Source organism: Lepidochelys olivacea (genome assembly GCF_965140295.1).
Source record: "Lepidochelys olivacea isolate rLepOli2 genome assembly, chromosome: 5".
Lineage (NCBI taxonomy): Eukaryota > Metazoa > Chordata > Testudines > Cheloniidae > Lepidochelys > Lepidochelys olivacea.
This window is the reverse complement of record NC_140415.1, coordinates 35,517,599-35,534,514: the sequence shown is the minus strand read 5'-3', so window position 1 is coordinate 35,534,514 and position 16,916 is coordinate 35,517,599. Positions and strand designations below refer to the sequence as shown.

General features: G+C 42.8%; 1 protein-coding gene across 2 annotated transcripts in view; it reads left to right on the top strand.

The window, feature by feature from the left end:
• PLPP1 (phospholipid phosphatase 1) overlaps positions 1-16,916 on the top strand; it is a 137,114-nt gene that overhangs the window by 24,243 nt on the left and 95,955 nt on the right. The window contains exon 2 of one of the 2 annotated variants that reach the window (XM_084629348.1): positions 3,984-4,138. The exons of the other annotated variant lie outside the window; for it this stretch is intronic. Within the exon in view, the coding sequence (XP_084485474.1) occupies positions 3,984-4,138 (155 nt within the window). The remainder of the gene's footprint in view (positions 1-3,983; positions 4,139-16,916) is intronic. 2 annotated transcript variants of the gene reach the window in all.

Sequence of the window (16,916 nt, the reverse complement as noted above, 5' to 3'; positions counted from 1 at the left end):
TATTCCTTTTGTTTTAGATGGGTAGTACAAGATACTCATGTTGCACAGACAGGAAACTTGAAGATGGCAGCTGTACGTGGAGTAAAGACTTTTCTAAGAAACTTCTAATTCTCATGTAGCCCAAGGGGCTACATATGACTGAAATATGGAGCATTGTCACGGTGCCAGTGTAGTGTGGGTGGCATGCATCTGACCTAGGGTTTCCAATTTTGGTTGGACATATGCCTGGAGGCTTCATCACATGTAATCTTCAATTCAAGATTAATCTTTAATTCCTGGAGACTCCAGGACAATCCTGGAGAGTTGGCAACCCTAATCTGAGCCCACTCTGGTTGGGGATGCCTTAGTGGGCTTTATTAGGAATTGATTAACTCTTCTTTTTTTCTGAATGAACATTATTTGTCTATTGACTGTTTTTCCTGGCTGGAGGGAAACAGAGGTTGGATAAACTGGTAGTTTTTGCCCTGAAGAGTACATCTGCGTCTGCAGGTGTGTGCAGTACTTGGTTTACTCTTGGTGCTGCTGGAATACAAGTAATACATCATTATATAAAGAATAAGAGGAGGAGAAAAGACAGGCTTTTCTTGTAGCAGCAAAAGAGGCTTATTTTAGCAGATGCCATCTTACTGGGTGTATGCTTCACTGCTTTTTGTGATCTAAAATTTTCTAAAGATAGAACTAGGTATTTAATAACTAAGCTGTTATCAAAGTTGACCTCTATTGGAATTAGGGTCCCCTGTGATTTGGACTAGACTTGAGGGGGCTTGAAATAGCTGGAGCTGGGGCAGGAGATGAACAAAATCTGGCTGACTCGCCTCCTATTCCAGTTCTGCAAGGCCAGACCTGATGCCCCTTTCTCAGCATCTCCTATAGAAGGAGACTTGAAACTTTGAATTTCACTTAAGGAAGCTCTCTAGTTGTCTGGATATAACTAATAAATAGGCTTAGCTGAAATCAATTTTTTTAAAAAACAGTAATTTACATGGATACTATCCATGTTTGTTCTTATGCATTTTTTATTTTATCATGCACTTTGGAAATGTTTAGTTGCAAAAAGTTGGGACAATATGGGGGTCAGACAATTTATTTAATGACAGATGTTGAGATTCAAGAAAGGAAAGGTTTATAACAATCAAAACACAAATTGTCAATATCACGTTCCAAAATAAATGTAGTAAATATCCAGACATCAAACTCTAAATTCTCAAGCATCATTTTTCTTATTCTGCCTAGCTGTAAATTTTTTTATCTATAGAAATAGGTTGTGTGTGTGTGTGGTGAAACTGATGCTCACAGACACAGATAAAAATCTAATCCTTCCAAATCTAATCTATTTGTAAACACTTGCTGTGATCAGAAGTCTGTCGGGCGTACCACTTTGTAATTCTGCTAGATGAGGGGCTCTACAAGGATACAGAAAGGAAGGTGTCTTGTCTCTGAAAGTTGAAGGTGTCTGGAAGAGAACTACAACACACTGAGAACTCTAGATCAAAACTTTGAAACTGGAGCCGTCTTGAGGATGAAAGGGACCACAAAGAGATGAGTGCCTAACAGGCAACTTAACATGGGGAATACCAGTTATATTTGTATATTGATAAGGTGACTAGTGGATTATTGAATAGAATGTTAGCTGTTTTAGAATCTGGAAAAAATGAGTTCGGTGAGAGCTGTTTTAATTATATGAATCGCACAATGCGGAGATACTAGAGAAAGTCAAGAAATCAGTTGGTAGAAAACAAATAGAAACTTAAAAAAAGAAGTTTGGTAGATATCTGTATAAATATAGTTTAAGGTATCTGTTTTTGGTGAGCATATACAATCTTAATGAATGAATCCAGGCAGATGTGGGTTTTCAAAAACAAAGACTCTCTGAAGTGTTGTGAAAATCAAATGAACTGGAATTTGGGGTCTGTTGCATGAATTCGCAAACATTGATGTCAAGGTTGTACTCCTCTCCCACCACACTGAATTATGTTCCCCTATTTCAGGTTGCAAAAGCCTCTGAATATCACAACCTTTCTGTGCCATTTGTCTGACTATTCCTCTGCTCCTACTTATTAATCTGTGCCTTAGTGTTGTCTTTTTATCCTGTTTCTTCTCTTTCAAAATCATTTAAAAAAAAATTGGTCCCTTTTCTGTGAAGCTTGGTGGTGGTAATGGGCACATGCCTCTTTGACTTTGTTCAATGCACTGTCCTCTTCAATATTTTGAATTAAGTTCTCTAGGGCTAAGATTTTGAACCCATTCTAAGTTAAAGTATTTTACTTACTGGCAAGTGTTGAATTTCCTTTTGCTGCTATATAAACAAAAATATGGAAGACTGGACTTCTCAGCTGAGAAAGGAGTTCTGAGTCCCTCTGTGCTTTAAAAGTCCTGCGTAAAGGCTTTTGAAGGAAATGCACTGTTTAACTTGAGGAGAGATGTCATTCAGAGATGAATCAATGAGGTGGTGCTTTGGATCTGAAATAGGTTTAGGCTAGGATGTGGGGTGAATCAGGATTAGACTTAAAGTCTGAAGGTGCTGAACTCTGAGCTTCCTTCACAAGATTTGGGTCTCTTCTGTACTAAAACATCGGTCCCATCTGGTTTTGGCTATGATGCAGAACGAAAAATGCAGGGCTGGTTTGGATCTGGACCTTTTGAGACTCTTATTTGTAGAGATTTCCATTCCAGTGTGTAGCTTTTGCCCACCTCCATCTTTGGTCTCTGAATTAGTCAGTCTGACATTTAGGAGTGGAGAGCTTTTGACAGGATTTCTTGAAACTTTACAAATTTATTAATTGAAGAGGGTGGAAGAAAATCAAATTAGGCATTAAGGAATGGACACAGGTTAACAAAAAACAACTATTGATATGAATCTTCAATGGGAATTAATATCTCTACAAATTTGTGTCCGTTAGCACAGCTAACGTTCAGTAACGCTACTGGAGTAGTTCGTTATCACTGATTCAAATGGCTCTTTAGCCAGTAGAGGCATGTCCTTTGCTCTCTCTGTTCTGCTTTGTGTGAAAGTTGTATCCAGACTTGTAGATACTGCAGAGAAATTGTCAATCTTTCAGTAGAAATCCATTTTTGTAAACCAGCTCTCTGTTAAGCCAGCCCTGAAAGTCCCGATGGTAAGGGGATTAATGTAAATATTCTCTTCACATAAAAAGGTTATGAATATTTGGCTATTGGGCTCACAGCTACCTTTTAGAAATGATATATTATTAAATTGATGAGATTACTACTGGAAGAGTTCTAAATATAAAGGGCCATAACCTATTCACTTTCTGCATTTCCTATTTAAAGCCTACAATAATTATATAAAATGAGGCAAGCAAGTTTTTTGTCACAATATTTCAAAAAAAATTTATAAACTAGCTTATTCCATTCAGGATGTCCAGTTTCCTGACTGTGTCTTTGAAATTCCTCTCCTCTTCCCATTTCAGAACTTTTTTTTTTTTCATGAGACTTGGTCCCTTCTTACTTTTCCCTTCTCCAAAAAAAAGTTTGAAAGGTTCTCCTTCCTTTTGACTTCAGAACTCAAATTTTTAATGAGATATTTAAATGTTCTACACTCTGTTCATTCAATGAAAGGTCAATGCCGTTTTAAAAAAGAATAATGGGGCCATATTCTGCCCTCCAGTATTCTTGTTAACTAAAATTGGAGTTGAGTGGCACATCAGTTTTGTAGGCTAGAACTTGGCTCAGTGCCTGGCAATGTTTTCATCAATTAAAAAAACCCCAAAACTTTGAACTCCTTTACCTCCCTCCAATTTCTGCAGTTGTTGGCAGGTGACATTGTGTTGTCCCTAACTAAGAGGCAGCCTTTACGTTGGCTTATATCAAGGGTTGGGCAAGTGTGTGCATTGCATGATATTAATATCCTGCACTGACTCAAGGGAAACTTAAGGTTTGCATGTTGTTCTGAAGCTTTCTCCATGCCTGATAAAGTGAATTTTAATTTAACCATCTGTGTCTTTTTTCCCTTCCCCCAACAGCTGGCTTACCCCTTGGTGTTCTAAACTTGGCCAAAATAAAGCCATATCAGAGAGGCTTTTTCTGTAATGATGACAGCATCAAGTATCCATTCCATGACAGTACCGTCACATCCACTGTCCTCTATGCAGTGGGGTTCAGCCTGCCCATTTTCTCTGTAAGTAGCTGAATTTCTAGCCATCTGTGTGTGTGTGTGTGTGGGCGAGGGGGGGAAGACTTAAGAGAGTTCGAATAGGTCATCCTTGTGACACTGATTTGGACCTAGAGGGAGAATAAACGTACCGGAGAAACTTAAATATTTATATAGCCCTATATTTTTGTTGATTGCTGTAGTAACTAAAATAACTTCCAGATTTCACTTCAGCTTAGTGACTCCATGACCTTTTCTTGAAGTTATCGAAACCTGTAGGTGGCCGATAACTTCTGATTGTTACTTATCAGAAGTAAACTGAAGTTTGGCTTATGTATGTTAATGTAAAGTGTTGTATTTTGCAGTGCTTCTGGAAATTCTCTTTGTACGTCTGTTCTGAACAGACTGCAAGGTCAATTGTAAATAATTGAAATGCTATATGTCTCTTGTTATAGAACCCTCAGTTTGTGAGGGTCTCCGCTTATACTGTATATTGTCTGCAGAGGTTAACTTTTTTCATAGGCCAAAAGATACATGTGATAAATTCTTGGATCCTTCAGAGTCTGACTGCAGTGAGACTTAGATGCAGATGTCTTGCAGAAAAGGAACTGGGTGCTGTGATACCCATGAGTTAATAAGGAACAATTTGACTCTGAACTGGGTTTTTAACTATACACCTCTGCCCTGATGTAACGCGACCCGATATAATATGAATTCGGATATAAAGCGGTAAAGCAGCGCTCTCGGGGGTGGGGCTGCGTGCTCCGGCGGATCAGCGTGTCTGGCTCCGACACGCTGCTCTGAGCAGCGTGCTAAGGGTGCTGGGCTGGGGCTGAGGGCTTGGATAAGGGGCAGAGGGTCTCGGGGGCGGGGATGGTCGGGGACAGGGAGCAGGGGGGTTGGGTAGGGCATGGAGTCCTGGGGGTGATTAGGGACAGGGGTGTCTCTGCAGGGGGTGGTCAGGGGACAAGGAAGGAGCAGGGGGGCTTAGATGGGGGTGGGGTCTCTGGAAGGGGTAGTCGGGGGACAAGGAGCCGGGGGGGGGGGTACTGCATACTCCATGTTCTAACAAAAACGATTTGCTGACTATTAATAACAGAAATGCTCGAGGCCAAAGCAAGTTCAATATAACGCGGTTTCACCTATAATGCAGTAAGACTTTTTTTTTGGCTCCCAAGGACTGCATTATATTGGGGTGGAGGTGTATTACACACCATCTTGGCTAGGGCCAAGATTAAAGGCGGCATGCCCAAAACATGCCTAGTTTGGAGTAGACTTTGGCTTGAAAATGTTTTGGTGCTGACCAAATCCTGTTAGAAACATTCTTGGTCTCTACTAGTCTTTTAATCATGTAGCAACTTGCTAAGACTCCAGGTGCTAAATTAGTCAGTGTGTAGTATCTTCTGAAGAATTCCAGGGAGGGAGGTAACCATTTAAAGCAAATGTCAGAAACCTATGAATCTATGCAACCTGTGTATATTTTGAATGCATAACAGATACTGTTTATGCATGCTCACTGTTTTAGCAGCACTGTATTGCATATTGTACACAGTTAAAAAGCTAGACCTTATGACTGCCTTCTGAAAATAGACAAAAATGCCATAAAAATAGTTAAACGAAAGCTCTATAAATGTTTCAGGGTGGGAACTACCTAACATAAAGCTCACAAAAACCAATATATTAATTTGCTGTTTTTGGTCTTACTCTGTGAATTCCAAATTTCATATTTTAAACTGAATTTCCATCTCCATAATCAAGGTGAAACTTGATATTATATACTTTGATCATGCTCTTTTGCAAAGAAAAGTGTAATATTTCAGCACTCTCACAAAGATGCAGGCTTTATCAAGTTTTAAGGAAGCCTACTGTAAACTGGCCAATAAATATTAAGTTTTTCAGGCACAGTTGTGAAATCATCCACTGGGCATTGGCACAGGTGAACATGGTAATTACATATCTCTGTGCAGTTTCAGACATGTCTATTAGATTACTTGCACACTTTTTAAGTGCAACAAAAGTTAGTATCTGAAAAATATAAAATATACACAATAATATAAAACATCTCCTTATCTTCAACTTTAAAAAAACCCAATAAACTAAAAATGGTCTCTCCATCCCAAGCTTATTTAGACGTAAACTTTTTTGCCTTTCAGATAGGCAGAGCCATGTTTGAGCCTCCTGTGACAGCTAGGTTATATAGGACTTTTTGTAACGTTTAATTAAGGAGAAATATATACACCCATATACTGCTTTTTAGATTGAGTGCCTGAAATATCCTTAACTGCAAAGATTTTGTTGACTTATTACAAACCTGCTTCCTGAAACCAATACTCGGATCAGCTTCAGAGGACTTAGTGCAAGCTCCCTAATTCTTGGCTTTCAGTGCTCTTGTGTTTTTTCCATTGCTTCAAGGGCTCATGACATTACTATGTTAATACTCCAGCTCTCTGGTAAGGCAAACGGAAAGCCTGACCTTCACGTTTGTATATGCTGCCTGACACCTTCTACAGAAATAATTTAACTAGCATAAGGAATTATGCCCAAAAAAAGAATAGTATTGTATTTGAACAACTCAAATGAAGAGATTCTCAGGATTTTTCAGTAAAAACATGGACTTAAAGCCAGAACTTCAGACTGAGAGCATACACTATGTTCCTTTGTAGGATATGCAAGGGAAAACCTTTCTGAACACGCCTTAGCTACTTCATATCAGATTAAGGTCACTAAATCTGTTTACAAATTTCCAACTGAGTCACTGGATTTATTTGTTTGTGAAGTCAACCGATTGATTCTTCTGTATAATTAGTTTGGCACTTTATAGAATGCCACTGACGTGGATAATTAGTCCACACACCATGAGGTGCAACCAAGTGGCTTTAGAAAAAAGATGACTTAGCTTTACTATCTGAAAGTTTTGTGCTAATATATGATGATGCATTCACATTGCAGGCAAAACTGACGTTATATATTGACTGTCATGTGTGTAGGTCATGCATCTAGGAATTGATAATATAGGCTTTGCTTATAGGATGGGTACTGCTTTAAAAAGCAGAGACACAGTTTGGAGTTTATGGTGGATAAGCAACTCAACTTGAGCTCGTAGTGTGATGTGGTGGCTGAGATCAAATCCAATCCTTGGATGTGTAGGCAGGGGGAATGTCAAGTAGAAGCAGGGAGGTTGTGATACCACTGTACATGAGTGTTCTTCAATTGCAAGTCTTACATTGGGCCTGTGGACATCAGCTGGTCCCATCCTGCTTCCCTCTGGGGGCTCTGCTGTAAGGGCAGCATCACTAGCTGGCTTCAGCTCCGCTCTGGGGCTCCTGACAGCTCTGACCCATGCACTGCCCTACTGGTCCTGGCTGTAACATCCCTATACTGATCTGCTTTTGAGACACACACCCCAGCACCTGCCAGCTCAGAGGATGCCCTGCAGCTGGAGAAGGAAAGGGAACAGAGTTGCTGAGATCTCAGGGTGAGCTGAAGCTGGATAGCAGGGAGGAGGGGGCAGCAGAGAGTAGGATGGAACAGCTGATGCCCAGTGGGCCAAACGGAAGGCCCTCATGGGCAGCTCCAGCCCCTGTGGTTCCCTGCTAGGTGGCACCTTTCCCTCCCCAGCCACAGAGTATCCCTCAGGGGAGGGAGGGCAGAGAAGCAGGTCAGCATGGTGATGCTGCAGCCAAGACTGGCGGGGACTGGAGCTGCCCAGACCCCAGCATGAAGCCCAAGCTGATTGGCAAGGCCATCCTTGGTTGGAGCAGGAGCTAGGTATCGGGGCCATCCTTACAGCAGGGTCCCCAGGTGCTGGGTAGGCACCTCATGAACATGAGCTGGGCACAGGCAGCAGGAGGCAGCGGTGGGATGGGTTCTGAGGGGAATCACACCTGTTCCTTGGGGTCTTTCCCAACTTCCCCCATTCTCCCCCTCTTCCTCCTACCTTTCCTCAAGTCCTCGGAGGGGACTAAGGAGGCTCCTGCCGCCTGCAGCAATCTCCCTCCCTCCTTCCACTTTCAGGACCGTAAATCCTGATTACCCCAATGAACGTCGGGGACACACTGCTCATTCGGATAACCAAGGTTTTCGATCAATTGAAATTCAGATAAACTGACTTTATGTATACCTGGCATGATGGTGAAAAGAGGAGAAACAAACTGAAGTGCATCCTCAGCTGTGCACTTGATTGGACTAACTGTCTGCGCACCATTCAAAAATCACCCAGTGTGCCATCTTTGGCATGCATGCCATAAATTCTCAATCCCTGCCAAGTAGGCAAAGCATTGACTTGGTTTCATTAGGGAGCACACACCTGAAGAGCCCTTTGGCTTGGCAAAATTTGGACATTGCCTTATTTGGCACCCCAGAAAATGTTGTTTAATGGCATTGGTATTTTGCATTATTGAGATGACTACTGTAGCCAGTTCTGGTACTACTTCGAAGAAGGATTTTGAGAAATTGGAAAAGGTTCAGAAAAGAAGTAAGGAATGACTTGAGGTCTGGAATACCTGTCTCAAAGCAAGAGACCGATATTTTTGTTTAATCTATTTGCCCAAGAGGGTGAAAAGGTAGAAGATAAGTGATGACTTGATTACTGCCTACAAACATCTACATGGGGATGAAGGCTTTTAATTTAGCAGGCAAGGGCATAACATCCAACATCAGCTGGAACCTGAAGCTAGACAAATTTAGACTGGAAACAAGATGCAAAATTTTTAGTGAGGGTAATTTAACCACTGGAACAACTTACTAGGATATGGTGGACTGTATACTGAGTTACTTGTTGATGCAGGAATTGCTTGGTCAAGTCCTATATCAGTGTTAGTATAATCTGACTCCCTAGAATATCATAATGGTCCCTTCTGGCCTCAAAGTAAGCGTGTGTGAAATTTTAGTTTGTACTGACATCGTTAGTGCTTTTTATGTAGTCTGTTGTAAAACTAGGCAACTAGATGAGTTGATGTACCCCCTGGAACACTTCTGCATACCCCTAGTTGAGAACCACTGAGCTACAAGACCTTGAGGCCTAGGGCCATGCAAACAGGCCCTTATAGGATCCTTTAGGAGTAGGTCACTTCAGACAGCCAGTTCCAATAATCTGAGCCAGGGCTGTCCCTAGCTATTTTGGTGCCTACGCAGTCTTTCTCCTCCCCCTCCCCCCCTGCAGGGGGGGCTGTGTGGGGCCCCAGGCCTCCGCAGGCAGGGTAGGGGGGCTGGCCACTTCCTGCAGGAAGTGACGTGACCCGGCCCCAGCCTGCTCTGCTCCACTCCCCTGGCTCCCTTGGGAGCCAGGGGAGTGGAGTGGGCTGGGGCTGGGTTACTCCACTTCCTGCAGGAAGTTGCCAGCCCCCTCGCCTGCTGAGGCCTGGGTCCCCACACAGCCCCCACCTGTGGAGGCCTGGGGCCGCAGGCTGCTCTGCTCCCCTGGCTCCCAGGCTTGGGGGGAGGAGGGATCCGCCCCTCAGCACTTGCTGGCAGCGTGGCTGGGAGCTAGGGGAGTGGAACAGGCTGTGGCTGGGTCATTCCACTTACCATGCCATGAGTGCAGGGTTGGGCCTGGCTGCAATCTTCAGGGGAGTGGGGGCGGGGCTGGGGCAGAGCAGGGGTGGGAAGAGGCGGGACTGGGTCAGCAGTGGCGGGGGCTGGAGCAGCATGCAGCTGTGCAGGGCACCAGGAAATTTGGTGCCCCAAATTTCCTGGTGCCCTACGCAGCTGCATGCTTTGCGTATGGGTAAGGATGGCCCTGATCTGAGCAGCTTATGTCCATGAGGTGCCTGCTATCATGTATCCAAGTAAGAGGAGCCTTTGACACACCCATCCCTCATGTAAAGATTTATAGTTCTGCAAATGATGTCTGGCTCCATATTATTATCTAATAAATGTCTTGATGTCTGTCAGTATTCTTGTAACTTCCAGTAATAGAACAAATACACAGTAAAACAGCATTGCTGATGGCTTTCAAAATCATTTTAAATATTGAAAGGTAACATTAATAAGTTTCTTGTTTGTAAACAGTGGAAGTGTGAAGCATTTTTGAAAAGTTAGGTATTTCAAAAGTGACAACTCTTTGTGGTGTGGTTGTTTCTCCTTTTTTTTCCCTCTTCTCTTCTCCTTTGGATTTGGGCCAGTGGGCCTATTAAAGGTCTTGTAGTAGTTTAAATTTCTCCTTTGATTTGAAGGCACATAGAATGACCTGTTTAAAATATGTAAAGTTTGGGTGGTCGTGTAGCTTTTTGTCTGCTGCTTTTAAATTAAGATTTAGAGACCAGTTTTGCCAAGTCAAATAAGTGGCATGTTGTCTGTCTAAAGGGCATGTACTACCTTTGTTCCTTTGCCAACTTTAACATGCTAGGTATGAAGCTTAATGGTACATGTGGTAAGAGAGAACTTACTCGAAGCACCTAAAGGGAACTTTCTGAAAATAATCCTCTGACTCCACTCTCTCTCTTTTTTTTTTTTTTTTCCAGCGAACTGTTGAAGTGCATGCTTTGGAGGCCTCTTTGTCAAGATTTGTGGGGAGATGCCTTCCTAGGCAAAGGCTCGTTACTCTGTATTGTGGAACACTAAAAGTACATTGCATTTCTGCAAAATTAGTATAAAATAGAACAGGTTTTCACACTTACTTACACACATGCCTACTTTTTTTTATTGTAAAACTGATTAACTTTCAAATAAAATCTAGCTGTCGCCCCACTACTTGGAAAAGACGTAATAGCAATGTGCTGCAGTGAAGCCTCTTACTATCTAAATTTTCATTATATTGGCAGAACGTGCCATTGCCACTGTACACACTTTGTCTATCAATATTTTTATAGCTAGTTTAAACATGTTTAATACTGTATCCTTTATCTTTTTGTGAACGAACAAACTTGGTAACATGCAGAAGGTCAAGTATTAGTTCAAATAGCAATATTCTGTTAGGGACTTACAGTACACACACACCGTCCTGTCCCGCAGGAAAACTTTTGTAAAAGAGTAATGAGCTTTCATATCTTACAGAACTTTGGTTGTGTGTCCCATTCTTCCCCCCCTTCTCCCCCCCGCACAGTTCACTATCTCCTGGGAAGCTTTCTGGGCAATGCTAGCGAGTTTCAAAACCTAACAATTTGAGCACATATCTCAAAACAATCATCAAATAGTCTCCATTACGTTTCAGATGAGAATGCTTTATCAAAGTGTTTGAACTGTTGCACTTGTTAGCTGTTTTCTCAGAATGGGAAATCATGCCTTTACTATGCTCTGCCTAATGCAAGTTAGATACTATAATATATTATCTGAAGTGCACATGACTCAATTGTTTTGATTAAAGGGTGATTAGAATTTGTAAGAGGTAATTAAGATTAGAGAAATAGTGTTTGGGTGGGTTGGCTTTTTTTAATGTGCTTTACAATTGACAGTGGCTGGAGCAATGAGGGTATTTTGTAGTACTAAATCTTGTAAATACCATGATTATACCTTTTTTGCTTGAAGGTCAGGTATTACGGAGATGTATTCTCTCCATAGTTAAGGTTGCAGCCCATTTCCATTATAGATGTAACTGAGGAAGAGAACTTAAATACCTTTTTCAAAGTTTACGTATCTGTTGACTTATATGACACGTTGGCATTGCAATATTGATCAGCTCAAAGGTTCACCTGATTAATAATATTGATCAGCTCAAAGGTCCACCTGATTAATTATATTGGCTCCAACAATGGCCAGAGCCTGATGAAGGTGTTTGGAAATATTATAGTGCACATATTAGGAAGAAGTTTGCGTAACTTGTCAGTTATTTTCTGCCTTGAAGCTTGAGGATTAATACCAGTCTACACTGATGATCTCATCTGTATCTAGGTATCTGCGGCCTCGTTACACTGTGATAATGAATTCAGTAGCCTAATATATTATGCACTTAGTTTTGTTTTTATCAGGCCATGTCTACGCTATAAAATTGTCGACCTAACTTACATCTGCCAACAACCACCACAGTTATTAAATTGCTTGTGTGCACACTTGGCTCCTTGTGTCAGCGATGAGTGTTCTCATAAGGAGTGCATGCATAGATTGTGTTGTCAGTGTGGGGGGTTGTGGGGAGGCTCCTGAAAGGCAGTAACAGTAGATGTACGCAATGCAACATCTACACAGACGCTGCGTTGACCTAATACATTGACTGACTGTGATGGTATGCTGCTTGGGGGGGAGGTGTTACTAAATTGGCATAGAGAGGCACTTACCTCGGTGGGAGCCAAATTTAAGTGAATGAAGATACTTCCATAGGTAGGTCAACGCAAGATAGGTGGACATAAGCTAACTGTTTAGTATAGACCAGGCCTTAGGTCTGGTCTACACTGGGGGCAGGAGGGATCGATCTAAGTTAATCAACTTCAGCTACGTGAATAACATAGCTGAAGTCGATGTACTTAGATCTACTCACCATGGTGTCTTCACTGCAGTGAGTCAACTGCTGATGCTCCCCCGTCGACTCCGCCTGCACCTCTCACTCCGGTGGAGTACAGGAGTAAATGGGAGAACACTCGGGAGTCTGTTTATCACATCTGATCCGGCCGGTAGTATAGACATACCCTGAGTCTTTTAAATATTTCCCTCCTTTGACTGCCTTTCTATGTCCCTTTTTTTCTTTGCTCTATGGGAGAGGTAAATTGGCACTCCCATTTACTTCTTTAAACATTAAGTACTTTATATACCTGTCATAGTCCCCTTATTTCTTCTTGCTAAACAAGACTGGGTCTTCAGTCTGCCTTTGTATGGCAGTTCACCTCTCCCCCCGCCTTACCTCTAGTAATTTGCATCACTATAATTTAAGACTAGCACAGAGACAATAATGTGTTACAAGATTAAATAATTTTGCCACCTCACTGCTTACTTCACCCTAGCCCTCCCTCCCCCACTGTATGGAGTATTGGGGCACCTTACCCTTTTAACTTATTTTGTAATAATGAAAATTTACCGCATATTCTTAGTCTATCTTTGACTCTGCTAGTTATGTTAGACTTCTCAAAGGGTGGAGGAAGTCTCGGTACAAATTCTTCAATTCTATTTTCATTCCTAACACTTGCTCTAACTAAATCTTACTTAAGTAGGTTTCTCTTTTATCCAGCAACATGTATTTTAAAACAGGGCTTTTAGTCAGTGAAAGGATTCTGTACATGCAGTAGGCTAGGAAAGTTTGAAGGGGATGTGTTCACAGTAGCTGAACACAACTTTCTGTAGTTTCTGGTGGAGAATGCACTTAGGTTTTGTCAAAGGAATATTTTTTTTAATTTAAATTTTCATAATGGGGAATCTTCTCAGACTGGAGAGAGTCCATATGTACTCTTATGAGTGATTTTTATTCTTTTTTATTTGTTTTAATTAGTAGGTACAGTATATGTTGGCTGCTTCACAGTACTTCTGATTCTCATATCCACTGTAATACTTCATTCAGTTCTCGGCACCTAAGATGATTGATACCATAGTGATCGGTTTGTGGTACAAGAACCTGAATAGAATGACCAGGTTGGATTCAATAGAGTGAAAGGAAATCAGGAAGAGCAAGACCCAAAAATACACGTAATTTATCTCCCTGCTTCTCCTACCTCAGGAACCTTCAGAGAGACTTTTAAAATATCAAGTAAAGCTTGGTAATAACCAAAAGAAGGTGAAATCATATAGCAGCTTGATTCCTGTCTATTGTACATTCTTGGATGGCTCTTCCAATGGAAGTGGTGGGAGCCCCATCCATAGATAGAGTGCTTTGTTGAAATTGTTCTTAAAGCTGATAGCATACATTGCAGGGAACATATGTAGTATAGCGACAGGAGGATGGATTAATGTCCTAGACTCTTCCCTTTCTAAATTTGTATAAATCAAAAAATGAGTTACTTGATCACTAAATTCAAGTGGAATGAGCGGAACATCTTAAAATTCATAAATATGAAATACTGACTTGCATACTGCAAGCTGGTATAGTGTGAAGGGGTCTGAGGCAGTCCTGTTCTATAAAATGCTTTGGGGTACACACCTTTCACGCACTTGAATTCTTTATTGTTGCTACGCATAGTGTATGTAATGGGAGGCAAAGAAATCCATGTTTCTTTCTAGCTTACAGCTGCACATCAGAAGCAAGAGTGAATTCCCAGTATAGTCCTGTTTCATTGTTTGTTTACAAACCAATTTTTCTTAAAAGGAACATATGGGGGAGCTCTTTCTTTGTTGTGTATTACTTTACTTATGGGATTAGGTTGTTCTCTTCCTGCATTTCCAACTGTTCTTGCCTCGGCATCTCTTTCAGATCCTAGCTGTAGGCTTGCCACTATAGTGAGAGAGGTGTTTGGTGACACTGCAGTCTACTCAGCATGCCACAATTTCCAGATTTTTGGTCTGTAGGACTTGAGGGTTTATGAAGCACTGCAAAACATCCAACTTTGCATGTTGAGGTAATGTCACTTCAGTAGAGCTTCTGTGATGAGTGTAGTTACAAGCAGAACATAGGGTTTGGGCTGAGGCTGAAGACTAAGCAGAAGCTAGAGATCAAGAGAGATGTGGGAATGTCCAGGGCGTAACATGTACAGCAGTAGCTGGCATAGATTTTAAATCTTGGAACAAAGTGACATTAGGCCTGATCAGCACTAAAGTAAAAGCTGGACATGCTCGTGGAAGTGTAAGGTGGATTGTGGGGGACTGGGAGGAGGATGAAATGATCTGTTGGAAGCGAAACATTTTAAATTATAAATCGTCTTTACTCACATTGCAGACCAAAAGCAAAGCAGCAGCATTGCGAGGTGTGAATATCTCATTTTGATACCCTAGTTTAGTAAAACTACTTACAGGTCACTGATGGCAATCTAGATGACTGGCCAGAGATTCTCTGAAAGGAAAGAAGATTTTTATTGAGGAGCAGGGGGGATTGGGGATGGAGGAGAGGGGAACAAGTGAGTAAAATCTACAGCGTTTAGCTAGGAGCAGGAGAAAGTGGAGGATAAACAAATGGACACAATGGACACTTCCTCCTTCTGCTCCTCCTTATTGACAAATGTTCCATACCTCATCACTCATCTTAGGGCATGGCTACACTTGGGAGTTAGAGCTCATTAAAGCAGCCCAATGCGCTCTAACTCACGATGCGTCCACACTGGCAAGGCACGTACAGCGCTCTGACTCTGTGGCTAGAGCGCTCCTGATACTCCACCTCAGCGAGTGGAATAATAATAATAGAGTTGGACACGATACTTGGGGGTGACCCCACCTTCACTCAGAGTACCACCCTGGACACTCCAGAGCACAATCCAACAAGGCAAGAGAAGCAGGAGCAAAGTGAGACCGAGAGTGCTGAGGAGGAGGAAGACACCCTGGCATCCCTAGATGCATGCAGCCAGGAGCTGCTCTCAAGCTAGGAGGAAGGTAGCCAGTCATGGCAGGCGGTGCTTGGGGAAGGACAAACTCCAGAGGAGGCTCTTGGTAAGCGGCTTTTATTTTGGGAAGGAAGTTATTAGGTGTGGGCTCTTGGGGCAAGGAGGGTTAGGGCTGCATGCATGCCTAGATGCAGAATAGGGCATTGATGTGCTCTCTCACACGGCAGTAATCGGCCTCAGTGATCTCTTCAAAGGTCTCATCCATAACTTGGGCACTGCGCTTGCGCAAGTTTTGTGGGAGTGTCACTGTAGTCCTTGTCCCAGTCAGGCTAACATGTCCATGCCACTGTGCCGTGAGGGGTGGGGGGACCATTGCTGCACCACCATGGACACTTCAGAGCACACAGGCAAGCTGCATATGGGCCAGGGCGGAAGCCGCATTGTAGTAGACCACCATCCCTTGCTTTCCAAGTCACCCTCAGCAGTGAGATCTTCCAGGACAATCTCCTGTGGGAAAACGTTGGGACAGTGTTCAGTATAGGGGCCCCCTGCAGCTGTTGGTTCTCCCAAAGGCACAGAAACCCAGAGGACAGTACAGCCATGAAAGAATCAGTCCCCCTTGACCCTGTGCTTACTCACCATTTTGGGGCTCCTGGGGGTTATGTGCGCTCGCTTTGTGATGGGCAAATTATGCTATTGCGTAGACTGTACTTGCCTTCCTTAAGTACAGGGGAATCCATTGCTCTGTCTGGTGTGAACAATGCTACCTCCGTTAAGTGTTGCATTTGGCCTTTACAGATGCAACCTTGAGATCTTGGCCGTCTGTGTTATCACCGGCCGAGAGGCTGCAAAGAATCAGGAAGAGGCCACGTAGAAGCAGAGACGACATGGTGCATGAAGTCATGCAGCACTCCCTTCATGAAAATCAAAAAGTGCCAGAGTGGCGGGAGAGTGAAAGGAGGGTCTGCCAGCACAATGCGGATCGCTGGCACCAAAGTACAGAGCAGCTGATAAGCATCATGGATCACCAGATGGACTCGATCCAGACATTACTGGTGGCTTTCAGCCTCAAATTGCTCCCTCATCCTTGCAACCCTGCGCTGGGCCCCTCTAATAGCCCTACTCTCTGGCTGTTCAGATTCAGCCTCCAGGTGTTGAACCTCCAAGTTCCATGCCTGAGTGAATCTTTCACCCTTCCCTTCACAAATGTGTTAGAGGGTACAGCACGCGGATATAACAGCAGGAATGCTGTTATTGGCCAGGTCCAGCTTCCCATTCAGAGAGCGCCAGCGACCCTTTAATTGGCCAAAAGCACACTCCACAGTCATTCTGCAGCAGCACAGCCTATTGTTGAACCGCTCCTTGCTGCTGTCAAGGCTCCCTGTGTTGTGTTTCATGAGCCACGGCATTGAAGGGTAAGCGGGGTCTCCAAGGCTCACAATGAGCATTTTGACTTCCCCTATGGCGATCTTCTGGTCTGG